At 44.9% G+C, this 27,122-nt stretch overlaps 1 protein-coding gene and 2 pseudogenes across 1 annotated transcript; 2 read left to right on the plus strand and 1 right to left on the minus strand.

The window, feature by feature from the left end:
- Positions 1-6,774: 6,774 nt before the first annotated feature.
- Positions 6,775-16,397, plus strand: LOC134344540 (5-beta-cholestane-3-alpha,7-alpha-diol 12-alpha-hydroxylase-like). Its single transcript, XM_063044516.1, has one exon. The coding sequence runs from the start codon at positions 6,879-6,881 to the stop codon at positions 8,400-8,402; it is 1,524 nt and encodes a 507-aa protein (XP_062900586.1). The 5' UTR covers positions 6,775-6,878; the 3' UTR covers positions 8,403-16,397.
- Positions 16,398-18,494: 2,097 nt separating this feature from the next.
- On the minus strand, positions 18,495-20,113 carry LOC134343781 (AP-1 complex subunit beta-1-like; annotated as a pseudogene).
- A 3,278-nt stretch (positions 20,114-23,391) lies between these two features.
- Positions 23,392-25,910, plus strand: LOC134343666 (5-beta-cholestane-3-alpha,7-alpha-diol 12-alpha-hydroxylase-like; annotated as a pseudogene).
- The last annotated feature ends 1,212 nt before the right edge of the window (positions 25,911-27,122 follow it).

The raw sequence follows: 27,122 nt of genomic DNA on the forward strand, positions 1-27,122 counted from the left end.
CGGACACTGGGCACCGCTACAGCGGCCCTACGAGGGGCCGTTTAAGGTGATCAGGAACAACGTGTCCAAGTTCGTGCTGAACATTGGGGGGAGAGAGGAGGTTTTCACGGTGGACCGACTCAAACCGGCCCATGTGGACTTGGCGCAGCCGGTCCAGGCTCAGGCACCGCGGCGCAGGGGCAGACCTCCCAAACAGAGGCCGATCCAGACTGTGGACATTGGGGGAGGTATCGCCAGTTCTGGGCGCGGGGGCGTGGCGGGTTATGTGGCGACCCACTTTCTGGCACACACGAACCGGCTCACAACAGCGCACGCAGGCAGAGGGCCAGCCCCAAAAAGGGCGCCAGGCCATCTTCACCAGCAGGGGGAAAATCCCGCGCGTGAAAGGGTCTGGGAATATGCATTCCCCACAGCAATCCCGCCCCAGGGAGGGCGGGAACGGGAAGGCTTTAAAGCAGAGTGCGAAGTTTGAATAAATCTCTTTCATCGCAACTCTAACTCACTGACTCCGTGTGGTTATTCTAGCGCTGTGTGTAGCACACCGCTACAACCTGCACAAGGACCATAGCCCTCCATGCCCCTGCCATTCATGTACCTATCAAACTTCTCTTACATGTTGAAATCAAGCTTGCATGCAATGCTTGTGCTGGCAGCTCATTCCACAATCTCACGACCCTCTGAGTGAAGAAGTTTCCCCTCATGTTCCCCTTAAACTTTTCACCTTTCACCCTTAACCCATGACCTCTGATTGTAATCCCACCCAATCTCAGTGCAAAAAGCCTGCTTGCATTTAACATATCTATACCCCTCATAATTTTGTATACCTCTATCAAGTTTCCTCTCAATCTTCTATGTTCTAAAGAATACAGCCCTAACCTATTCAATCTTTTTTGTAGCTCAGGTCCCCCAGACCTGGTGACATTCTTGTAAATTTTCTCTGTATTCTTTCAACCTTGTTTACATCTTTCCTGTAGGTAGGTGACCAAAACTGCACACAATACTCCAAATTAGGCCTCACCAACATCTTATACAACTTCAACACAACATCCCATCTCCTGTACTCAATACATTGATTTATGAAGGCCAATGTGCCAAAAGCTTTTCTACATGTGACACCACTTTCAACAAATTATGGACCTATATTCCCAGATCCCTTTGTTCTACCACACTCCTCAGTGTCCTACCATTCACTGTGTAAGACCTACCCTGGTTGGTGCTACTGATGTGTAAAACCTTGCACTTGTCTGCATTAAATTCCATCTGCCATTTTTCAACCAATTTTTCCATCTGATGCAAATCCCTCTGCAAGCCATGATAACCTTCCTCGCTGTCTACTACACCCCCAATATTGGTGTCATCCCCAAATTTGCTGTTCCAGTTAACTACATTATCTTCCAGATCATCGATATACTGAGTCATGAATACTTCCTGGACACACCTAAAACTTTTGCCCATCTGAACCTTTTGCACTAAGGAGGTACCAATCAATATTAAAGAATTTGAAGTCACCTATAACAACAACCCTGTTACTTTGCACCTTTCCAAAATCTGCTTCCCGATCTGCTCCTCAGTGTCTCTGTTGCTATGGGGGGGGGGTCTATAGAATACTCCAATAAAGTGATTGTTCTTCTGTTTCTGACTTCCGCCCACACTCACTCAGTAGATGATCCCTTCAAGATGTCCTCCCTTTCTGCAGCTGTGATACTATCCCTAATTACCAATGCCACTCCCCCACCTCTTGTATCTTCCTCCCTGTCCCTTTTGAAACATTTAAATATCCAACAGCCATGCCTGCCTTTGTAACAACCAAGTCTCTGTAATGGTCACAATGCCATAGTTTCATGTACTGATCCATGCTCTAAATTCATCATCCATGTTTATGATACTTCTCGCATTAAAGTGGACAATCCATCCATCCAACTGCATTTATGCCCTATCCATTGCCAGTCTTCCTCACGGTCTCTCCACATGTTGCATCTATCTTTACATCAACTGCTCCATCGCTCTGGTTTCCATCAGTGTTCCCTCTAATTTGTAATAACTAGTGTGCGTAAAAATCTTGCGCTGTGCAGTTTTTGCGCAGTGACAACAACATACTGAAATTTTAAGTGTAAGTAAAACTGAAGCTATTCTAAGGATAATAAACTACCAAGTTCAATTTGTTGTTCATTGTTTAAAAGAAAGAACGAGGGGCCACAGTTTGAGGATAAAGGGGAAGCGTTTTAGGACCGAGATTAGGAAGAACTTCTTCACACAGAGAGTGGTGAATCTGTGGAATTCTCTGCCACAGGAAATAGTTGAGGCCAGTTCATTGGCTATATTTAAGAGGGAATTAGATATGGCCCTTGTGGCTAAAGGGATCAGGGGGTATGGAGGGAAGGCTGGTACAGGGTTCTGAGTTGAATGATCAGCCATGATCATATTGAGTGGCGGTACAGGCTCGAAGGGCCAAATGGCCTACTCCTGCACCTATTTTCTATGTTTCTATGAAATAGAATAATACACATGAGTGAGTCTTATTACATACCATCCGTATGTGATTTGCTTGCTAAATAACACTTTCAAAAGTCAAGTTTCTAAACATCATTCCACTTCTTCCCACTTGCATTCTCCAGCAACCGCGATAATACACGCAGGTAATACCAGTTCCTGTATTGTACATAAATACTTTCTGTTGCTGCATATCCCTGACCTCATGAGCTTTCGGTGGAGCAGTTCCTACTGTTTCATTAAGCCATTTCACTTTAAATGAACCAGCAGTTCTTTTTCACTTCAAGGCCTTTTTTCTTTGGAATACGACATAGTGAGTCAATCGTTTTTTCAATAAAAACAGTATAAATAAGCCATTTCTAAAATCTGCAGACAAATATTACAAACTCCATGTTGTCAACTCTGTCCATATCAGAAATCAGAAAGGAAATGTAATTGTGTATGATCGTGAAATAGTTTAAATCCTACCCAACAACTCTAGCAAACCTGGTAGGTTTGATCCCCGTGAGTTCAGGTGTATATATCATACCTTCAGCAAAAGAGGGCCTAGTGATCCACAAGTGTAAAACCTGCCTCCTGCACCAATTCTTCAGCCACACTTTTACCTGCCATATCATCCTATTCTTACTCTCACTGGCATGTGGCACAGACAGCAAACCAGAGCTTATTACCCTTGAGGTTCTACTTTTCAGCTTGCTACCTAGCTCCCTAGATTCACTTTTCAGGACATTATCCTTTTTCCTAGCTATGTCATTGAAACGAATATGCTTGTGCATGTGAGGGGTCAAGGTCCTTGGGAGTGATTACGTTTTTTTCTATCACTCATTTTTTTGGGGTTTTTGTTCTGTTTCAAAGATGTCTGTGGAGACTGAGACTTTCAGGTTGTATATTATATACATTCTCTTATATTAAATGGAACCATTGAACCACAACTTCCAGCCATTCACCCTTCCGTTGAGACATCCCTGACCCTGGCAGTTGGGAGGCAAGATACCATTTGGGAGTCTCTTTCACATTCATGGAATCTCCTGTCTGTTCCCTTAACTACAGTATTTGCTCTTCTTCTCCCTTCCCTTATGAGCCAGAGTCTGATGCAGTGCCAGAGACCTGGTTGCTGCAGCTTTCCCTTGGTAGATCATTCCCCGCTCCATCTCCCCACCAACAGTAACCAGAGGTTTACTTGATTTTGAGGGGAATGACCACAGGAGTTCTCTGCAATGTCTGACTTTCCTTCTCTTGCTAGTCAGACAGCTACAACTTAGAACTCTTGACTATCAACTTCTAATTCTCAAGAATGAGGCGTAGATCATCCAGATCCCATTTCTAGCAGGGTCTATAAGGAGCTGTAACCAGATGCATGTCTTTCTGCTGTAGTCATCAGGGAAATTTGAGGTCTCCTAGAACTCCCACATCCTATAAGAGGAGCAGACCACTCCCTTAGGATCCATTCTCACTGCTCTAACGAGGCACTAATAAATAAAGAAAAAGAAACAATAGAAATCTCACCCAAGCCACCTTCTCATCTCACCGTAGCCTCGTGTGCCAAAGCCCCAGTTTCTCACTCTAACCTCCACTGCTTCACCTCCACAGTAAATATATTTAAGAAAAGGTTGGGTAGATTTTTGCATTGTAGGGGAATTAAGGGTTGTGGGGAAAAGGCAGATAGGTGGAGCTGAGTCTTTGGCCAGATCAGCCATGATCTTATTGATCGGCGGAGGAGGCTCGACGGGCCAGATGGCCTACTCCTGCTCCTATTTCTTATGTAACCCTGTCTATTCCCACTGAGGCTGCTCCACCTAAACTTAACTTCTTTTTATTTTCCTTGGCCAATAACCCAAACAATCTCAAACTCAACAGAAAGTCTTGATTGGCCCTTTTCACTTTTTAAATCTCACACTTCTCACCACAAGTATCTATCCCCCTGATGTCAAGGTCATTGAGAGCCCCAAGGCTCAAGGCCTTGGACATGACCTCACTTTTTTTAATATAAAGTGTTACTGTTTTTTGCACATTTTTTTAAATCTATTCAATATGTGTATACTGTAATTAATTATTTTTTTTTTCCTCATCTATATTATGTATTGCATTGAACTGCTGCTGCTAAGTTAACAGATTTCAGGTCACGTGCCGGTGATAATAAACCTGATTCTGATTCTGAAGGCCCAACAAGCCCCACTTATTTTTTCAAATCTGTTCATTTCTGTTTGCCTCATTATAAGAAAGACATGGAAGTTTCAGAGAGGGCACAGAGAAGCCAGCCAACAATATTAAAGAGGATACCAGAAGTTTCTTTGAGATATATAATGTGTAAAAGAGAGGCAAAAGTAAATATCATACTGCTGGAAAATTATGCTGGAGAGGTAGTAATGGTGTCAAGGAAATGGCAGATGAACTGAATAGTTATTTTGCAACAGTCTTCACTGTGAAAGACTCTAGCAGTATGCTGGAAGTTTGACAGTGTCAGGGGACAGCAGTGTGTGAAGTTGCCATTACCAAGGAGAAGGTTCTTGGGAAACTGCAAGGTCTAAAGGTGATGAGTCACCTGGACTAGATGGTCTACAACTAGGGTTCTGAAAAAGGTGGCTGAGAGATTTCAGAGGCATTAGTAATGATCTTTCATGAATCAATTCATGTTTGTGGAGGAATGGAAAATTGCAAATGTCACTCCACTCTTCAAAAAGGAAGAGAGGCAGAAGAAAGGAAATTGCAGGCCAGTTAGTCTGGCCTCAGTGGTTGGAAAGATGTTGGAGTCAGTTGCTAAGGATGTGGTTTCAGGGTACTTGGAGGCACATGATAGAATAGGCCATAGTCAGCATGGTCTCCTTAAGGGAAAATCTGCTGGAATTATTTGAAGGAATAAGAAGCAGGACAGACAAATGAGAATCAGTGGATATTGTGTATTGTACTTGGATTTTCAGAAGGCCTATGACAAGGTGCCATACATGAGGCTGCTTAACAAGTTAAGAGCCCATGGTATTACAGGAAAGATACTAGCATGGATAGAGCATTGGTTGACTGGCAGGTGGCAAAGAGTGGGAATAAAGGGAACCTTTTCTGCTTGGCTGAAGGTGACTAGTGGTGTTCCACAGGGGTCTGTGTTGTGACTGCTTCTTTTTCCATAATATGTCAATGATTTGGAATTGATGGTTTTGTGGCCAGGTTTGCAGGTGATACAAAGATAGGTAGAGGGCAGGTAGTTTTGAGGAAGTAGAGAGGCTGCAGAAGGACTTAGACAGATTAGGAGAATGGGTAAAGAAGCAGCAGTTGGAATACAGTGTTGGGAAGTGTATGGTCCTGCACTTTGGTAGAAGAAATAAAAGCATAGGCTACTTTCTAAATGGAGAGAAAATTCAAAAATCTTGAGTGCCAAGGGACTTGGGGGTCCTTATGCAGGAGTCCCTAAAGCTTAATTTGCAAGTTGAGTCCATGGTGAGGAGTACACTCGTTTTGACAGGACTGGAATATAAAAGCAAGGATGTAACATTGAGGCACTGGTGAGGGCTTACTTGGAGAATTGTGAATAGTTTTTGGTCCCTTTGTCCCAGGATGGAAATAGAGAGGGTATAATTTTAGGGGTATGGGGAAAATTATATGGCAGATGTCAGGAGGTTAGTTTTTACACAGAGTGGTGGGTACATAAATGTGTTGCCAAGGGAGTGATAGAGACGGGTAGATTAGAGACATTTAAGACACTCTTAGATAGGCACATGGATGAAATAAAACTTAGACTATGCGGAAGGGAAAGGTTAGATTGATCTTGAAGCAGTTAAAAAGTCAGCAAATAATATGGATCAAAGGCCCTGTACACTGTTGTACTGTTCTATGTTCTAACTCCCTCTATTCTCCATGTTATGGTCTCTCAACTGTTTGTCCAATTCTCCATATGAGACCTTTTAAAGGCCTTAATGGGGTCCATGCAGATAACATTAATAAGGATGGCTTCATCAATCGATGTTGCCATCTCTGAAAAGCCATTTTTATTTGTGCAGTGTGCAAGGATAACATGCTTTTATTTAATACCTTTAATGTTGGCAAGTTTTTTACACGAGGGGGAGGTGCCTGGAACTTGCTGGCCCAGAGGTGGTGTAACCAAATTAGATAGATAGTAGCGTTGAAGAAGCACTCAGAGGGGCATATGAGTGGTCAAGGAATGGACCGATAGAGACCAGATGGCATTAGTTTGATGGACACGGACATCGTGGGCAAGAGGGTCTGTTCCTGTGTGTAGTGTGTACTGTTCTCTGTTCCATGTTCATTCCCAACTATTGCAGCAGCTCCTGAGTTAATAATTGACTTGAGAAGTGACGCAGTCATCTGACGCTAACAACTCCTCCCACACCACCACGGGTTTGAGAACAGTAGTGTGGGGAGTCAGATTCTTCCAAACCATGTCTTACGTGCTGTTTATTCTTTTGAGCCTGGTAATCATTCTCGTCGCCCTCCTTTACTTCCTGGGCGCTTTGAGAAGGAGGGGACCGAACGAGCCGCCTCTGGATACCGGCTACCTGCCATGGTTCGGCCACGTCCTGTCATTCCGAAGGCACACAGAGCAATTCCTGCAGGAGATGCAGAAAAAGTATGGGGATATCTTCACAGTCCAGCTAGCCGGCTGTTACATTACATTCCTGATGGACCCGATATCCTACGGAGCCGTGATGAAGGCGTCGAGATCGAAATTAGACTTTGAAAAGTTTGCAATTGAGTTGGTTGCAAGGGTATTCGGTTATCACGCCCAACAAAATGACCATAAGCTGCTGGGGGCAATAAGTAACAAACACCTCATGGGGGACGGTTTGGTTGTTCTGACCCAAGCCATGATGATAAATCTACAGAAACTGATGCTTCACAGGACTGCGGACTGTACCAGAGAATGGAAGCAAGATGGACTGTTTAATTACTGCTACAATATAGTATTCAGGGCGGGCTACCTCTCTCTGTTCGGTAACGAACCAACCAAGGGAGATCAGGACCGTGCTAATAAACTGGACCGAGAAAACTCGGAACAACTCTACTACGAGTTCCGGAAATACGACCGACTGTTTCCCAGGCTCGCTTACGCTGTACTCCCGCCCAAGGAGAAGCTGGAAGCCGAGAGGCTTAAGAGGCTGTTCTGGAGCTTACTCTCTGTGCAGAAAGTGAGAAACCGGGAACAAATCAGCGGCTGGGTGTCGGTGCGCCAGCGCCAGATGGATGAACAAGGAGTTCAGTTGGATATGCAGAGCCGCTACATGTTCCTGCTGCTCTGGGCGTCTCAGGGAAACACCGGTCCCTCGGCTTTCTGGCTCCTCTTAAGCCTTTGCCGTAGTCCCAAAGCCTTGAACGCGGTGCGAGCCGAAGTGGACGAGCTGCTGGCGCAGACCGGCCAGCGAGCGACGGCGGACGGACCACTGGTCAACCTGACCCGGGATATGCTGCAGAAGACTCCGGTGCTGGACAGTGCCGTGGAGGAGAGCCTGCGTATGTACGCCGCTCCTCTACTGTCCAGGGCCGTGGTGGAGGACTTTGAGCTGTCCATGCCTGACGGCCGGCGTTACTTGCTGCGGAAAGGGGACCGGGTGGCTGTTTTCCCTCACCTTTCGCCACAGATGGACCAGGAAGTGCATCCGCGGCCGCACTCCTTCCAGTTCGACCGGTTCCTCAACGCGGACGGGACAAAGAAGACGGACTTCTACAAGAAGGGCCAGAAGCTGAAGTATTACAACATGCCGTGGGGGGCTGGCGCCAGTATGTGTCCCGGTCGCTTTTTCGCCACCAACGAACTAAAGCAGTTTGTTTTCCTCATGCTCTGCTACTTCGACTTCGAGCTGGTGAACGCCGAGGAAGATATACCGCCCGTTGACAATAATCGCTGGGGCCTTGGCATAATACACCCTGCTTACGATGTCCAGTTCAGATACCGCTTCAGGTTTTAGCAGCTTGTTACTTTTTTTTCCCCTAAACGCATACACCCGTTCTATTTACCCAGGTTAACACATAAAACTCAAAACCACTAATCACTGGTAGTTTAAAAATGATTGATAAACTTCTGAATATGAGGGGAATCAATGGGTAGTGAAATAAGATATACATACCTATTGGCTGCTGGATGTTCCGGGGTTTCGATGTTTCAAAAGGGACAAGCGAGGGAGGTAAAAGCGGTATTGCTAATCAGGGATAATATCACAGCTGCAGAGAGGAGTGAGTTCTGGAGGGATTGTCTACTGAATCTGTGTGGGTGGAAGTCAGAAACGGGTAGAGATAGAGAGCACTCTTCAAAGTTGCTGGTGAACGCAGCAGGCCAGGCAGCATCTCTAGGAAGAGGTACAGTCGACGTTTCAGGCCGACTCCCTTCGTCAGGACGAGACCCTTCGTCAGGATGTGTGTTGCTTGAATTTCCAGCATCTGCAGAATTCCTGTTGTTTAGGGAGCACTCTATTAAGAGTATTCTATAAACTAATAGCAACAGAGACGCTGATAGGCAGATTGGGGCACACACATAATAAGGTTGTTATCTTCCCTAATATTGATTGGCACCTCCTTAATGCAAAAGTTGTAGATAGGACAGAATTTGTTAGCCGTATAGTCAAGCCACTAGAGGAGATGCCCTACTGGATCTGGCACTAGGCAATAACTTGGTTTGATGTCAGATCTCTCTGTAGGTGATGTGACGACAAACCAAGTTATCGGAAGATTGATGCTGATGAGAGAGATAAGAGAGACAAATGGAGAAACGTTCAAAATGTTAATGAGAGAGGAGAGAGATAACGAAAAGAGACACAATTCCGAGTATTGACAGACCGGTTGCTTTGAACCTGAACTGTTTGAAGTTTGATGGACAGGCGATACCCCAGCAGGGAGATAAATAGAACAGGTTCACTAAGGCATGACACACCATGAGATCACAAGATAATGAGACCCTGGAAGAGCGGTGTGCCCCCACAGGTTGGTGGGAGTTTGGAGGTCTGGTCGCGGGAACCGACCATAGACGCACAGGGTGAAAGGGTACGATCGGCGGGAACCTGGTGTGTGTGTCCGCCCTTGCCTGGGTGCCGGGTTCACCGCGGAAGAATGGTTGTATCCGGAGCAGAGGGGTCACAGTCGGTGACCACAGAAGACATAAAAAAGGGTCCACCCAAAAGCCAACTGCGAAGAACATCTGCTGAATCAGATTTGCATATCTCTGTCTCTCTCTCTCCAATGGCACAACAGCGATTACTGCGAACTGTACTAAGCTGAACTGAACTCTGCGTCACTTGAGACTGATCATTTTACCCCTAGACTGCGATAGAGCTTGGTTGATTCCTATTACCCTAGTTCTGTGTACATGTGTGTTTTATCATTGCTAACCTGTTGCATTTATATCCTTACGCTTAGAGTACTGTGTTACTTATTTCTTTAATAAAAAACTTTATTAGCTTCTGTTAAACCAGACTCCAACTAAATGGTCCATCTCTGCTGGTTTGGCAACCCAGTTACGGGGTACGTAACATAAGTGGGGATCTCGTCCGCGATTTTGAACACCAAATTTGGGACTGGGTAAATTGATTGGGTTAAAATTACCGAAAGAAAGAAAGGGCAAACAGCAGAAATGGAGATTGAGGAATTTCTAAAGGCGCCAACCTTGGAGGCATTAGAGGATGCCAGGAAATCAGAATTGGCAACTGTGGCCAAACGGTTGAATCCTTTTAAGGGGAAGTTGAGAATGAGGAGAGCGGAGATGCACAGAGCTATCATAGAGCATTATGTATCTAAAGGTGTGTTTCCCCAAGGGGAGCTGGAGGTGGTATCTATGGGCAAACCTGGTGGAGAAGCAGTACAGCTGCAAATGGAAAAATTGAGACTCGAGCACAAGTTCCAGGTAAAACAGCTGGAATGAGAAGAGAGGGACAGGCAGCTGGACCGAGAAGAGAGGGACCGGCAGTCAGAACGAGAAGAGAGAGAGAAACAGAGGGAAAGGGAATTTGAGCTGGAGAAGTTAAGGATGACACTAGTGCAGGGACCCATGCCGAACCAAGGTGGAGGGTTCAGGGCGACCCAGCAGGTTAGGCTGGTTCCCCCATTTGAGGAGGCCGATGTTGATCGGTACTTTCTACATTTTGAAAAAGTCGCTGCAAGCCAGGACTGGCCAAGGGATAAATGGGCTGTTTTGCTTCAGAGTGTACTAAAAGGAAAAGCTCAACAAGCTTACTCGGCATTGTCCGCAGAAGATGCCCAGAGGTATGATGTGGTGAAAGAGGCGATACTCAGGATTTATGAGTTGGTCCCGGAGGCATACCGGCAGAGGTTCCGGAATGCGAGGAAGCAGTGGGGCCGCACATATTTAGAGTTTGCCCGTAAGATGCAGATGTATTGTGAGCGTTGGTGTGCCTCAAAAGGGGTCAATGGGGATTATGACAGACTGCTACAGCTAATACTGATTGAGCAGTTTAAAGGTTGTGTCCCTGAAGGTATGAGGCCCTATCTTGATGAGAAAAAGGCAGAAACCTTAGCCGCAACTGCTAGGTTAGCTGATGAATAACACGTTAACGCACAAAGCGAAGTTTACCCTGAGTAAAAGCTCCCAGAAGGGTAGTCAAGAGGGCGGAGAGAGTCTGCCAGAAAAGTCAGAAAGTAAGCTGGGGACTAGTGAGAAGGATAAGGAAGACTGGGAGCAGTTTGGTAGGAAGGTTCCTGGGGTAGTATGCTATAATTGTGGGAAAGCCGGACACTTTGCGTCCAGGTGCTTTGCCCCAAAGAAGGAGATGGGGAAAGGAAAAACGATGGTTCCGACTGGCTGTTGAGCTGGCAAACAAACCGCTAGGGGAGAAGAGGTCTGATAAAGTTCAGGAAGGGTGCGAGAAGTTTATCTCAGCCGGATTGGTGTCGGTGAAGGAGGGGTTAAACCCGGTTCCAGTATGGATCTGCAGAGACACTGGAGCTTGTCAGTCATTGATCTTAAAGAGTGTGTTAGACTTTAGTTCAGAGACCCAGACTGGGGAGAGCAGGGTGATAAAAGGCATTGGGAAAGGGACTGAAGCAGTACCTTTGCACCAGATACATCTAAAGAGCAACTTGATCTCCGGACCGGTCACGATCGGGGTGATGCCCGAATTACCGATGGTAGACGTGGAGGTCTTACTCGGTAATGACCTCGCCGGCGGAAATGTGTTCTCAGCAGTAAAACTGACAAGCCAGCCTGCCAGCATTGAGGCCCCGCCCATGGACTCACAGGTTTATCCCGTTTGCGCAATGACTTGGCGCATGTCCAGAAAGGCTGCCAAAGCGAATGTAGATTTAGCTGAGATGTTTTTACCAGCCTCGTACCAGGAGGGGTTAGAAAGTGAGAAGAAGGGATGTAGTGAAACAGAAGCTGGGGTAGACTTATCATTAGCAAGGAAGGAATTTATACAGGCACAGGAGCGAGACAAGGAGCTGATGGTTTTGACGAAGACAGCTCTCTCCGAAGCAGAATTAAAAAGGGAGCCAGTGGGCTATTATGTGAAGGAGGGAGTACTAAGGAGGAAATGGAGACCAAGTACCGTGCCCGCAGATGAGGAATGGGGGTGGTGCTGAAAATTTATGGGGATGAGATTCTTAATCTGGCCCACAAGATACTCCACAGTGGACATTTTGGGGTCAGGAAGACAGTGGATAGAATCATGAAAGAGTCTTACTGGCTGCACAGGAGGAAGGATGCTATTGACTATTGTAGACGTGAGCTAACACACTTACAGGCTATTGATATGCTAACAGCTTGCCACGATAGGTGTGCGAACCTAGTTGGTGTTATCACAAAAATTAATGAGGCTAGGGTGCCACCTGATAAGGGGAAAACCCATTTTGAAAAGATAAGTATGGTGCCGACCAGATGGGAGAACTCTATTGTTTTGGCCAACTTTGCTGATGAGTTCTCTCACTTAACCCCCGAACAGAGTGAGTCGCTGAGAAAGATAATTAACCGGCATGCACACGTATGTCCGGATGTCCCGAGGCGATGCAAAGAGCCGGGACATGGTGTTGTTTTCACATCAGGTCAGCCTAGTAAGCAACACCCCTATAGGATGATTAATTCAGTGACAAAAGGGCTAAAGAATGCAGAAGTGTATATTGGAGATTTAGTGGTCTGGAGTGACATGTGGGAGGGGCACATTGTGGTAGTAGAGGAGCTGTTTAAAAAGCTGTTTGAAGCCAGCCTGACAGTGAACTCGCAAAAAGTGAATTCAGCCACGCGAAGGTCACTTGTATGGGATTTGTGGTAGGACAGGGGCATCTGGCACCGATGCAGGCTAAGGTGCGGGCTATCTCTGAAGTCCCCACCCCGACAGACAAGAGAGCCCTGAGAAGGTTCTTGGGGATGGTGGGGTACTACTGGAAATTTTGCAAAAACTCTGCGGATATTACCCTCCCTCTTACTAAGCTCTTGCTAAAGAATGCTAAGTTTGTGTGGGACGACCTTTGTTATATTCGTCCGGGATGGAAACCACTGAGAATTTATACTGATCACAACCCATTAGTGTTTTTGGCCACTATGAAGGATAAAAACAAAAGGTTGCTAAGTTGGAGCCTGGTCTTAGAGGATATTAAAATAACACATATAAAAGGAACGGAAAATGTGATTGCTGACTGTCTGTCAAGGTGTTGATAACTTAAAGTTCTCTGTATTAGCCGAATAGCTATGACCCTGTATATTAGTGTGTATCTAATAATGTATTCATGCCTATAATTTTTACCCCGGTAAAAATCCTTTGAAGGATGGGGGTGTGACGACAAACCTAGTTATCAGAAGTTTGATGCTGATGAGAGAGATAAGAGAGACAAATGGAGAAACGTTCAAAATGTTAATGAGAGAGGAGAGAGATAACGAAAAGAGACACAGTTCAGAGTATTGACAGACCGGTTGCTTTGAACCTGAACTGTTTGAAGTTTGATGGACAGGCGATACCCCAGCAGGGGGATAAAAAGAACAGGTTCGCTAAGGCATGACACACCACGAGATCACGAGATAACGAGACCCTGGAAGAGTGGTGTGCCCCCACAAGTTGGTGGAAGTTCGGAGGTCTGGTCGTGGGAACCGATCGTAGATGCACAGGGTGAAAGGGTATGATCGGCGGGAACCTGGCGTGTGTGTCCGCCCTTACCTGGGTGCTGGGTTTACCGCGGAAGAACGGTCGTATCCGGAGCGGAGGGGTCACAGTCGGTGACCACAGAAGACATAAAAAAGGGTCCGCCCAAAAGCCAACTGCGAAGAACATCTGCTGAATCAGATTTGCATATCTCTCTCTCTCCCTCCAACGGCACAACAGCGGTTACTGCGAACTGTACTAAGCTGAACTGAACTCTGTGTCACTTGAGACTGATCATTTTACCCCTAGACTGCGATAGAGCTTGGTTGATTCCTATTACCCTAGTTCTGTGTACATGTGTGTTTTACCATTGCTAACCTGTTGCATTTATATCCTTATGCTTAGAGTACTGTGTTACTTATTTCTTTAATAAAAACTTTATTAGCTTCTGTTAAACCAGACTCTAACTAAGTGGCCCATTTCTGCTGGTTTGGCAACCCAGTTACGGGGTACGTAACAGTGAGAATTTTGGAAATTGGGACCATGACTTCCTGGTCTTTATGATAGCCTTGGAGATGGATAGAAGCAAATGGTATAGGAAAGTATTTAATTGGGGGAGGGAAAATTATGATGCTATTAGGCAAGAACATAGGATCAGAAATTGGGAACAGATGTACTCAGGGAAACAGAAATATGGAGGTTGTTTAGGGAGCAATTTAACGGGGTTCTGAATAGGTTTGTCCCATTAAGGCAGGGAAAGGACCCTACAGCAAAGGAACCATGGTTGATAAGAAATGTGAAACATCCAGTCATCAGGAGGAAGAAAGTAGCATACTTAAGGTTTATGAGGCAAGAATGAGACAGGGCTCTAAGAAATTACAAGATAGCCAAGGAGGTGCTGAAGAACAGGACATCAGAAGACTTTGGTGAGTAGGATTAAGGAAAACTCCAAGGTGCACTACACATACACAATGGACAGGAGGATGACAAGAGTGAGGGTAGGACTGATCAGGGATAAAAGAGGAAACATACCTGGAGCTGGAGGAGGTAGATATCCCTTAATGGATACTTTGCTTGAGTATCCACCAATGAGAGGGACCTTGATGTTTATAAGGTCAGTGTAAAACAAGCTAGAATATGTTGATGTTAAGAAAGAGAGTGTGCTGGAAGCTTTGAGAAATATTAGGATAGATAAGTCCTCAGGGCTGAATGGGAGGTGAGAGAAGAGATTCCCACGTCTTTGGTGATGACAATTGTGTCCTCACTAGCCACAGGAGTAGTGCCACAAGACTGGAGGATGGCAAATGTTATTAAGGAGGTAGGTATAATCCTAGAAATTATAGATTAGTGAATATTACGTCAGTGATGGGCAAACTGTTGGAGAGGATTATTAGAGGCAAGATTTATGAGCATTTGGAGAAGCATGGTCTGATTAGGGATAGTCAGCATTGCTTTGTGAGGGGCAGGTCATGCTTCACCAACCTGATTGAATTCCTTGGGGAAATGACAAAACAAGCTGATGAAGGAAGAGGAGTGGATGTGCTGTATATGGATTTTAGTCAGGCATTTGACAAAATTCCCCAAGGTAGGCTCATTCAGAGAATCACGAGGAATGGAATCCAGGAAAACTCAGTTGCTTGGATTCAGAATTTGCATGCCCACAGATGATAGTAGATGAAACATATTCTGCCTGGAGATTGGTGACCAGTGGTGTTCACAGGGATTTTTTTCTGGAACCTATGCTCTTTATCATTTTATGAATGGCGTGGTTGAGGAAGTGGAACAGTGGGATGGTAAGTTTGCAGATACCACGAAGGTTGCAGGTGTTGTGGAGAGTGTAGAAGGCTGTTGTAGACTTCAACGGGACTTTGATAGGATGCAGAGCTTGGCTGAGAAGTGGCAGATGGAGTTCAATCCAGAAAAGCTTGAGGGTTGAATTGAAGGCAGAGTAGAGGGTTAATAGCAGGATTATTAGCAGAGGGATCCATAGATCCCTCAAAGTTTCCACACAAGATAATAGGATTTTTAAGAAGGGAGACTGAGTTCAAGAGTCTTAAGGTAATGTGCAGTAGCTTTTCTCTTTGGAATGAAGCAGGATGAGAGGTGACTTGATAGAAGTGTATAAAATGATAAGAGGCATAGATTGAATGGACAGCTAGAGACTTTTTCAAGGGTGGAAATGGCTAATACAAGGGGGCCTAATTTTAAGGTGATTGGAGGAAAGTATAGAGTAGAAGTAGATTTTATATAGGATGTGTGAAGCACCTAGCCAGGGGTGGTGATAGAGATAGATACATTAGAGACATTTAAGAGACTCTCAGATAGACACATGATGAAAGAAAAATAGAGGGTTATGTGGGAGGGAAGGGTTAGCTTGATCTTACAGTGGGGTAAATGGTTGGTATAACATCATGGGCCAAAGGGAATATGGAGTGCCATGTAATTTATGTTTGACCTCATTGTTGCAGTAGAGAAGGTCGAAATCCGACAGGTTGGTGATCGAATGGGCAGGGGAATTGCAATGACATGCACCCAGAGTACAGGTTCTGTGCAAAATAGTTGTTTTGTCAGTACTTTGACTCACCAGTGTTGAGAAGGCCAGATCTAGAGCACCAAGTGCAGAAGATGAGTTTGGAGCAGGTGCAGATGAATCTCTGGCTCATTTAGATGGTCCATTTAGGTCCTCAGGTGGTGGTGATTGAGGAGCTGGAGAGATACCACATATGGTTGCAAGGGAAATTTGCTGGAGACTGGGAAGAGTAGCTGAATGGATGAGACCAGACAAAGAAATCATAGAGAATCATCCCTGCAGAAAGCAAAAAAGTGTTGCAGTGAGGAAAATGTGATTGGTGATGGGATGCCTGATTAACTAATAATTGTACTTGACCAGCAAAAATAAATGATTAAAATAAACTATTGATATTTTCTTTATATTCTTGTCTCAATAGTCCACTTTTTCAAATTCTTTTAATGACTTTACATGAGAATTCTAAAATAACAAGGTTGCCACATATTGTATCCAAATTCCTTAACCGCAAGCAGGACATTCCCCGCACTCTTTTGAGGTCACTGCTACAAGAAATGGTGTTCTCATTCTAAGACTGCCTTAAAACCATAAAAGTTCAAAGAAACAGTTTCATTTATAGAAGAATCTTGTATCAAATTCAGTTTTCTAGTATCTGCAGTTATTTTGATTTTTAAGAGCATGACTTCACACTGCTGGATTTGGTAAGAAGAGACCAAAGTTAAATGAGAGCAGAAATTATAGTCATACAAAACGGAAAGGTCTTTTGGCCCACCAATTCCATGCTCATTTGAAGTATCAATCCATACAAATCGCATTTACCAGTCCTTGGACTGTACCTTCTACTGTCTGACAATTCAAGTGCTCATCTAGATGTGTCTTTAACTGTTGTGAGAGTCTCTGTCTCCACCATTCATTCAGATATTGTGATTTAGGTTTGCAGACACAAGCAATTTCATATCTCAGAATCTGGAGCAACACACAAAAAGTTGGAGGAACTCAGCAGGTCAAGTGACATCTATGGAGGGAAATGGGCAGTTGACAGCACAGCTCAAGACATTTCATCTGGATAAGGTGGATGGAAGGAGTGGAATAAAAGCTCACATGGATTCGGAATTGGTTTGCCCACAGAAGACAGAGGGTGGTTGCAGATGGAGCATATTCTACTTGGAGGTCAGTGATCAATGGTGTTCCACAGGGATCTGTTCTGGACCCCTGCTCTTTATGAGTTTTATAAACGACTTGGATATGGAAGTGGAAGTTTGCAGATTGCATAAAGATTGGTGGTGGTGTGGATAGTGTAGAGAAAAGGGATGCAGATGCAGAGTAGAGCAGAGTTGGACTGAGAAATGGCAGATGGAGTTCAATCTGGAAAAGTATGAAGTCATTCTCTTTGAAAGGTCAAACTTGAAGGCAGTACAAAGTAAACGGCAGGATTCTTTGCAGTGTGGTGAAACATAATTACCTTGTGTTTTCAAATCCATAGATCCCTCAAAGTTGTCACTCAAATTGATAAAGTGGTTAAAAAATGTACAATATGTTGGCCTTCATTAATCAGGGTATACGTTCAAGAGCCACGAGGTAATGTTGCAGCTCTATATAACTCTAGTTAGACCACCTTTGGATTATTACATTCTTTATTTGTTGCTTCTTTATACGAAGGATGTAGAAGTTTTAGAGAGGGTTCAAGGAGATTTACCAGGATGCTGTTTAGATTAGAGAACATATCTTATGAAGAAAGGTTGAGTGAGCTAGGGCTTTTCTCTATGGAGCGAAGGATGAAGAGAGGTGATGATAGAAGTGCGTAAGATAATGAGACATACAGAAAGTGGACAGCCAATGCTTTTTTTCTTGACCTTCCTTTCCTATCAGATTGCATCATCTTCAGCCCTTTGTCATTTCCACCTATCATGTTCCAGGTTCAAGTGCTAATCTCACTCTCCTCTACCCGTATGCATAGAATTCCACCCCCACCTCATCGCAATTCACTTATCACCAGTGAACTCCTGCTGAACCCCGTCCTTCCACTTTTTTTAATAACTGGCAAATGAAAGCAATCCAGTTGTCTTCCAGCGGGCGAACACTGGAGAGCAGCAGTGATGGGAAAGCCAGCCTCAATACAGCACAGATTCCAGTGCACCCGCTGTGCCTCTGTTCCCTCCCACAGAGCCTCCAGTGCCTCCTCCCCTGGGTGGATGTAACAGGCAACGCTGCGGCGTTTGGGCCTGGTTCATGCTCCCCCACCATCTGTCTCCCCAATCAACCAATGAGCCAGACTTGCAGTATTTTGTATTACCAATGTACAACAGGGTCTTGTGACCATTTAAGACAAGCATCTGCACCATTTGTTGGACCCGGAGAGGGTGCTGTGACCAAGCCTACCGCCATCTTACTAGTAGTCACATATACCAAAGGATAGTGAAAAGCTTGTCATGATACTGTTCATACAGATCAATTCATTACACAGTGCATTCTTTTGCTGCCACTGGATCTGTAGAACGTAGACGCCAGTATATATAGCCACAGTCTTTCAAGACAAGGTTGTCAGAATCCTGTGTCGCAAAGCTTAGAACTTGCTGCACCAGCTCTTGTGTCTCAGTCGTTTTTTTAAAAAAATAATTTCACAATAGCAGTCAAAAGTTGGAGTTGAACCCGTGTGCTCTCATCATGGAATGCTTGCAGGAAGCTCTCTGATAGCTCATCAGCTTTGCAAGTTCTTTTGGCACACTCTCCAACTATCCATATCATTGCTGCTCTTGCTTCTGGTTCATCCAATGAGTCCAGATTTTCACAAAGTGTTGCAATAACACTTTCATACTTGTTTGGGTATTTACAGAAAATGTCCTTTATTACTAAAATAGCTTCTTGGACGACGTAGTTTACTTTTGTCTGAATGAGGTCAAGTAGCGTACTCACGCAGCGTTCTGCTGATTGCTCATCTTTGATTGCACATCATCCAATTGCATGCACAGCCTTTCGTACAAAGTCAACATCTACTTCAGTGGCATACTCCTTCAATTCTGCCAAAACCTGAGCAATGTTGGCTTGAGAAGCCAATCAAATCACAATATCCAGTTATTCCAGTTTCACGTATACCTTTACAAAGAAAACCTTCAATTCATGGTTAAGATTCTCAGAACTTTTCTGTGCAATGAGGTTGATATTCCAGAGGGCAAGATGTTGGAGTTCTGGTTCTGCAGACAACAGCGTTACCAGTGGGGGAGCCAGTTTCTTCAACAAAGTGCCATAGTAACCGAAGTCCTTTGAAAGCATTTCCATGAATTTCATCAGAACCTTTAGAGCCAACAGGAGAACAGCTGAGTTGGCGTGAGAAAAACGTGGCGTCACACGCTCACAGATGCCTTGAGCTTCTCGGTCATCCTTTGGGCTATAATTGGCCAAACAATCAAGGATAAATATCTGGCCCCATTCAGTACATTCATTTAAGGCTGTTAAAAGCTTGTTGATTGTCTGAAAATTGAGGTCTAACAAGTTGCTGTTGGGATGAGGTTCTGCAATCTCCGACAGAGCAGCCACAGCATTTGCAACGATCATTGGATTAGAATCAGATATCAGATCCTTTAGAGTGTCCAGAAATCCCTGATCTTCTACCAGCTGTGCATTGATGTCATGTAGCGTGGCTTCACAGACAGCAGCAGTTTTTCGGACACAAGGGTCTTCATCCTTTAGACATTTTCCGCAGGGGCTCATACAAATTCTCATTAATTTTATCCACACAGATGCAGCCTGTTATTCTTACGGCTAGCACTCTGATAAATGGATTGGGATCTTCACAGTCCTTAACAAAAGTGTTGACAGCCATAAATGCCATATCTGGTTGGCTCTTTGCATAGTTCATTAGATAGAGGTACACCAGCTTCTTCAACTCCGAATCGTCTATCTGCATATAGTTTATGACATCAGGAAAGAGGGCACTGACATCTTTGCCACCGGTCATTGGCGTAATCCCCTTCTTCACTGCTTCTTTCTTTTTCTCCTGCTTCTCACTACTGAATTCTGCTTTGACTTCGAAGATTTCTCCTTTCTAGGTTGTTGTGAAATATTTAGAATCAGTCATGGCGAGTGTGGTCCTCTCCACCGAAGTCCGAGTTTCCCTGGATCCCAATTCTTGATCAGGACAAAATCTCCTGGCTCACTTTGTGGGGTAGTCACATTTAGGCTGGGTTTTGAATTCCCGATAGGCCTGTCATACCTGTAAATGCAAGCTTTGGAAAGTTTTAGTTAATTTGCATAAATATTTTCCCATCTCCTCCCCCAAGGTATGCATATCTAATTTTGCAGGTAAGCTCTGAGGGAGGAGCGGCAAACAAGGTCGGGGTCCCACGGGGTTCTCAGAGGCTTCCCTTAGATAATTTCTGCAGATGATCTTCCGCCGTCTTACTCGATGGCGTGATTCTCATATGGAATAGGGCTAAGGGTAAAACCTTCAACCAGGTCAATCCAGTTTCTTGTGCAAGTTTGGCCAACTTATCTTTCAAGGTACCATTGGCTCGTTCCACCATGCCGGCTGCTTTCGGATGATGGGTGCAGTGGAACTGTTGTTTTATAGCCAACTCCTTGCAAATTTCCTCATTTATTTTGGCAACAAGATGCAGTCTATTGTCCGAGCATATCATTTCTGGAAGTCCACAGTGAAGAATTTGTTTTTTAGCAATATATTCACAACAGTCACAGCGGTATTATTAGTTGTGGGAACAGCTTCAATCCATCTTCTAAATACATCTACTATCACTAAGCAATACTTATAACAATGTACTCTAGGTAATTCTATAAAATCAAGTTGTAAACAAGAAAAGGGTCCACCAGGCAAGGGGGTAGTTCCAGAAACACAAGGCATCCCTTTTCCAGCATTCTTTTTTTTTACAAATTAAACATGCCATGGCTCACTTTCTGCAAATCAGGGTGTCACCAAGATTGTAATAATGTATTAACCATTCCCTCCTTTCCCAAGTGTGTACAATTATTTACACAATCTATCAAAATAAGTAAAAACACAGACCTATCCCACAGGGGTCACCCATAAATTGGTCTGAGGTTCAAGCTGGCAACCCATTTGGGACCATAGTTCGCGCTCTCCTTCAGGGGCGTCCCCCTTTGAACGTATGTATTTTCCCCCATATCTGGCATACGTCTCCTTAGATTTTGAGTAATAGGAGCTTATCAGGTTCCTGAGAGGACTAAAAGTGTGGGGTCCAAGGATGTCCGTTTTGCTGCTGCACCAGCCAAGCATTACTCTTAAATATCTCATCAGATTCCCCAGTATGGGCTGCACATCTAATAATAGCCAAAACTCGAGGTAGCTGTAGAGCGGTGAGTAAGTTGTTTACAAAGGTAGCATTACTAATGGGTCGGGGGGCAGAGGAAGTCAGGACTCCCCAAAGTTCCATAGTCAGATCATAACGGGCATAATGTAAAAGTCCACACTTTAATCTGTTTGAGATTTCTTTTCCACAGGCTTTTTCATTTTAAAATTCGAAACGTTAATCAAAGAGGATTCCAGCTTAGGCTTGTATTTTTGGCTCCTCCACAAAAGCCCTCATTCAGGCCCTTTTTATTTTGTTCCAAATAGTTGTGGAATCCCTCTTCAACGTCATCTTCATTTATGACTTTGCGTTTTTTTTAAGGTTTTCTACAAAGAATTGGTTCTGTGGTGGATTGAGTGGTCTGTTGCTAGGATACAGGCATGAGTCAGAGCAAGTAGGTCAGCTTTCTGGGCGGAGACAGCTTCTGGAAAGGAGATGTGCTCAATTCCCTCACTGTCATCATTTATCACATAGCTAGAACATCGTTTACCTGCTGGATCCACAAAAGAGCTTCCATCCTCATAAAACGTTGCCTCGCGCTTGAGGGGGTTTTGCGGAAGGGATGGAAGAGTCTGTTCTTCTTTCACGGTGATCCGGACGGGTGGGGGCGGTGCAGTTGGTGCGACCGACTTCATGGCCTGAAATTGCCCAGAAATGGGGTACAACCTCTTGGGTTCAGTCAATATTAAAAGAGTGTTTTACCAGATGTCCCGTCTTCACCTTTGACTCCTTTCAGTATCGGAGTTGGCCCGCAGTCAAATCTTGCCAGTCTCTCTTGGTGCTGCAGGTTTGTTTCGTCAGGAAGTAGGCAAGGAACCCTAGGCTCTTTGGCTTAAACCCAGGGCGAACCCTAACGGTGGTATGGGAAACCACCAGTCCTGTCTCTCGCCAAAGGGAATCCAGAACTTTGGCCAGTAATACACTGCCCTCTTTTCCTTTAACCTCTCCAAACACCGCGACTGGGAACTTCTGTCCCTCGAGGGGTGCATAATATTGGCTTTCCTCGGTGGCGCACCCCGTAGGGTCATAGCATAGGGTCACATGGGGGTCGACAGCTGGCAGTGGGAACTCAAACAAAGAGGAGTCCAGATTAAGTGCCCACCACTGGGGGGTCGGTAACCGATGAAGCTGTCAGTTGTTCAGTAGTCCCAGGGTGATACCCTTGTCTGTGCTTAAAATCTCGACCTCCAGCAGACAGAGCAAGTTTCACTCTGCTAGTTTACACCTCATACTGGTGGTGGCTGTAAATGAAGCCTCACACTGGGTCCTCCTGGAATTCCACGTGCATTCCGTGCTTCAGTTCCCATTTCTGATCCCCAGATATAACTCGCTCGGGTCCTTCATCCCGCTGGCAACTGTCCAGCTCCTGGCTCCATCCCTCCCCCTCCTGTCTTCTCCTATCATTTCGGATCTCCCCCTCCCCTTCCCACTTTCAAACCAACAATATGGATCAAAGGGCCTGTACACTGTTGTACTGTTCTATGTTCTAACTCCCTCTATTCTCCATGTTATGGTCTCTCAACTGTTTGTCCAATTCTCCATATGAGACCTTTTAAAGGCCTTAATGGGGTCCATGCAGATAACATTAATAAGGATGGCTTCATCAATCTATGTTGCCATCTCTGAAAAGCCATTTTTATTTGTGCAGTGTGCAAGGATAACATGCTTTTATTTAATACCTTTAATGTTGGCAAGTTTTTTACACGAGGGGGAGGTGCCTGGAACTTGCTGGCCCAGAGGTGGTGTAACCAAATTAGATAGATAGTAGCGTTGAAGAAGCACTCAGAGGGGCATATGAGTGGTCAAGGAATGGACCGATAGAGACCAGATGGCATTAGTTTGATGGACACGGACATCGTGGGCAAGAGGGTCTGTTCCTGTGTGTAGTGTGTACTGTTCTCTGTTCCATGTTCATTCCCAACTATTGCAGCAGCTCCTGAGTTAATAATTGACTTGAGAAGTGACGCAGTCATCTGACGCTAACAACTCCTCCCACACCACCACGGGTTTGAGAACAGTAGTGTGGGGAGTCAGATTCTTCCAAACCATGTCTTACGTGCTGTTTATTCTTTTGAGCCTGGTAATCATTCTCGTCGCCCTCCTTTACTTCCTGGGCGCTTTGAGAAGGAGGGGACCGAACTAGCCGCCTCTGGATACCGGCTACCTGCCATGGTTCGGCCACGTCCTGTCCTTCCGAAGGAACACAGAGCAGTTCCTGCAGGAGATGCAGAAAAAGTATGGGGATATCTTCACAGTCCAGCTAGCCGGCTGTTACATTACATTCCTGATGGACCCGATATCCTACGAAGCCGTGATGAAGGCGTCGAGATCGAAATTAGACTTTGAAAAGTTTGCAACTGAGTTGGTTGCAAGGGTATTCGGTTATCACGCGCAACAAAATGACCATAAACTGCTGGAGGCAATAAGTAACAAACACCTCATGGGGGACGGTTTGGTTGTTCTGACCCAAGCCATGATGATAAATCTACAGAAACTGATGCTTCACAGGACTGCGGACTGTACCAGAGAATGGAAGCAAGATGGACTGTTTAATTACTGCTACAATATAGTATTCAGGGCGGGCTACCTCTCTCTGTTCGGTAACGAACCAACCAAGGGAGATCAGGACCGTGCTAATAAACTGGACCGAGAAAACTCGGAACAACTCTACTACGAGTTCCGGAAATACGACCGACTGTTTCCCAGGCTCGCTTACGCTGTACTCCCGCCCAAGGAGAAGCTGGAAGCCGAGAGGCTTAAGAGGCTGTTCTGGAGCTTACTCTCTGTGCAGAAAGTGAGAAACCGGGAACAGATCAGCGGCTGGGTGTCGGAGCGCCAGCGCCAGATGGATGAACAAGGAGTTCAGTTGGATATGCAGAGCCGCTACATGTTCCTGCTGCTCTGGGCGTCTCAGGGAAACACCGGTCCCTCGGCTTTCTGGCTCCTCTTAAGCCTTTGCCGTAGTCCCAAAGCCTTGAACGCGGTGCGAGCCGAAGTGGACGAGCTGCTGGCGCAGACCGGCCAGCGAGCGACGGCGGACGGACCACTGGTCAACCTGACCCGGGATATGCTGCAGAAGACTCCGGTGCTGGACAGTGCCGTGGAGGAGAGCCTGCGTATGTGCGCCGCTCCACTACTGTCCAGGGCCGTGATGGAGGACTTTGAGCTGTCCATGCCTGACGGCCGGCGTTACTTGCTGCGGAAAGGGGACCGGGTGGCTGTTTTCCCTCACCTTTCGCCACAGATGGACCAGGAAGTGCATCCGCGGCCGCACTCCTTCCAGTTCGACCGGTTCCTCAACGCGGATGGGACAAAGAAGACGGACTTCTACAAGAGGGGCCAGAAGCTGAAGTATTACAACATGCCGTGGGGGGCTGGCGCCAGTATGTGTCCCGGTCGCTTCTTCGCCGCCAACGAACTAAAGCAGTTTGTTTTCCTCATGCTCTGCTACTTTGACTTCGAGCTGGTGAATCCCGAGGAGGATATACCGCCCATTGACAATAATCGCTGGGGCTTTGGCATAATGCAGCCTACTTACGATGTCCAGTTCAGATACCGCTTCAGGTTTTAGCAGCTTGTTACTTTTTTTTCCCTAACCGCATACACCCGTTCTATTTACCCAGGTTAACACATAAAACTCAAAACCACTAATCACTGGTAGTTTAAAAATGATTGATAAACTTCTGAATATGAGGGGAATCAATGGGTAGTGAAATAAGAGATATATACATATTGATAGAAGTGTATAAAATGATAACAGGCATAGATTGAATGGACAGCTAGAGACTTTTTCAAGGGTGGAAGTGGCTAATACAAGGGGGCCTAATTTTAAGGTGATTGGAGGAAAGTATAGAGTAGAAGTAGATTTTATACAGGATGTGTGAAACACCTTGCCAGAGATGGTGATAGAGATAGATATATTAGAGACATTTAAGAGACTCTCAGATAGACACACGATGAAAGAAATATAGGGGGTTATGTGGGAGGGAAGGGTTAGCTTGATCTTACAGTAGGGTAAATGGTTGGTATAACATCATGGGCCGAAGGGAATATGGATTGCCGTGTAATTTGTGTTTGACCTCATTGTTGCAGTAGAGAAGGTCGAGATCCTACAGGATGGTGATAGAATGGGCAGGGGAATTGCAATGACATGCACCCAGAGTACAGGTTCTGTGCAAAATAGTCGCTTTGTCAGTACTTTGACTCACCAGTGTTGAGAAGGCCAGATCTAGAGCACCAAGTGCAGAAGATGAGTTTGGAGCAGGTGCAGATGAATCTCTGGCTCGTTTAGATGGTCCATTTAGATCCTCAGGTGGTGGTGATTGAGGAGCTGAAGAGATACCACATATGGTTACAGGGGAAAGTTGCTGGAGACTGGGAAGAATAGCTGAATGGATGAGACTAGACAAAAAAATCACAGTCATCCCTGCAGAAAGCAAAAAAGTGTTGCAGTGAGGAAAATGTGATTGGTGATGGGATGCCTGATTAACTAATAATTGTACTTGACCAGCAAAAATAAATGATTAAAATAAACTGTTGATATTTTCTTTATATTCTAGTCTCAATAGTCCACTTTTTCAAATTCTTTTAATGACTTTACATGAAAATTCTAGAATGACAAGGGTTGCCACATATTGTATCCAAATTCCTTAAACACAAGCAGGACATTCCTCACACACTTTTGAGGTCACTGCTACAAGAAATGGTGTTCTCATTCTAAGACTGCCTTAAAACCTTAAAAGTTCAAAGAAACAGTTTCATTTATAGAAGAATCTTGTATCAATTTCAGGTTTCTAGTATCTGCAGTTATTTTCAGTTTTAAGAGCATGACTTCACACTGCTGGATTTGGTAAGAAGAGACCAAAGTTAAAGGAGAGCAGAAATTATAGTCATAAAAAATGGAAAGGTCCTTTGGCCCACCAACTCCATGCTCACAGGAAGTATCAATCCATACAAATCGCATTTACCAGTCCTTGGACTGTACCTTCTACTGTCTGACAATTCAAGTGCTCATCTAGATGTGTCTTTAACTGTTGTGAGAGTCTTTGTCTCCACCATTCATTCAGATATTGTGACTTAGGTTTGCAGACTCAAGCAATTTCATATCTCAGAATCTGGAGCAACACACAAAAAGTTGGAGGAACTCAGCAGGTCAAGCGACATTTATGGAGGGAAATGGGCAGTTGACAGCACAGGTCAAGACATTTCATCTGGATAAGGTGGATGGAAGGAGTGGAATAAAAGCTCACATGGATTCAGAATTGGTTTGCCCACAGAAGACAGAGGGTGGTTGTAGATGGAACATATTCCACTTGGAGGTCAGGGATCAATGGTGTTCCACAGGGATCTGTTCTGGACCCCTGCTCTTTATGATTTTTATAAATGACTTGGATAAGGAAGTGGAAGTTTGCAGATTGCATAAAGATTGGTGGTGGTGTGGATAGTGTAGAGAAAAGGGATGCAGATGCAGAATAGAGCAGAGCTGTACTGAGAAATGGCAGATGGAGTTCAAATCTGGAGAAGTATGAAGTCATTCTCTTTGGAAGGTCAAACCTGAAGGCAGTACAAAGTAAACGGCAGGATTCTTTGCAGTGTGGTGAAACATAATTACCTTGTGTTCCAAATCCATAGATCCCTCAAAGTTGTCACTCAAATTGATAAAGTGGTTAAAAAACGTACAATATGTTGGCCTTCATTAATCAGGGTATACATTCAAGAGCCACGAGGTAATGTTGCAGCTCTATACAACTCTAGCCTCTTTGG

Source organism: Mobula hypostoma, chromosome 3, assembly GCF_963921235.1.
Source record: "Mobula hypostoma chromosome 3, sMobHyp1.1, whole genome shotgun sequence".
NCBI classification, from domain to species: domain Eukaryota; kingdom Metazoa; phylum Chordata; class Chondrichthyes; order Myliobatiformes; family Myliobatidae; genus Mobula; species Mobula hypostoma.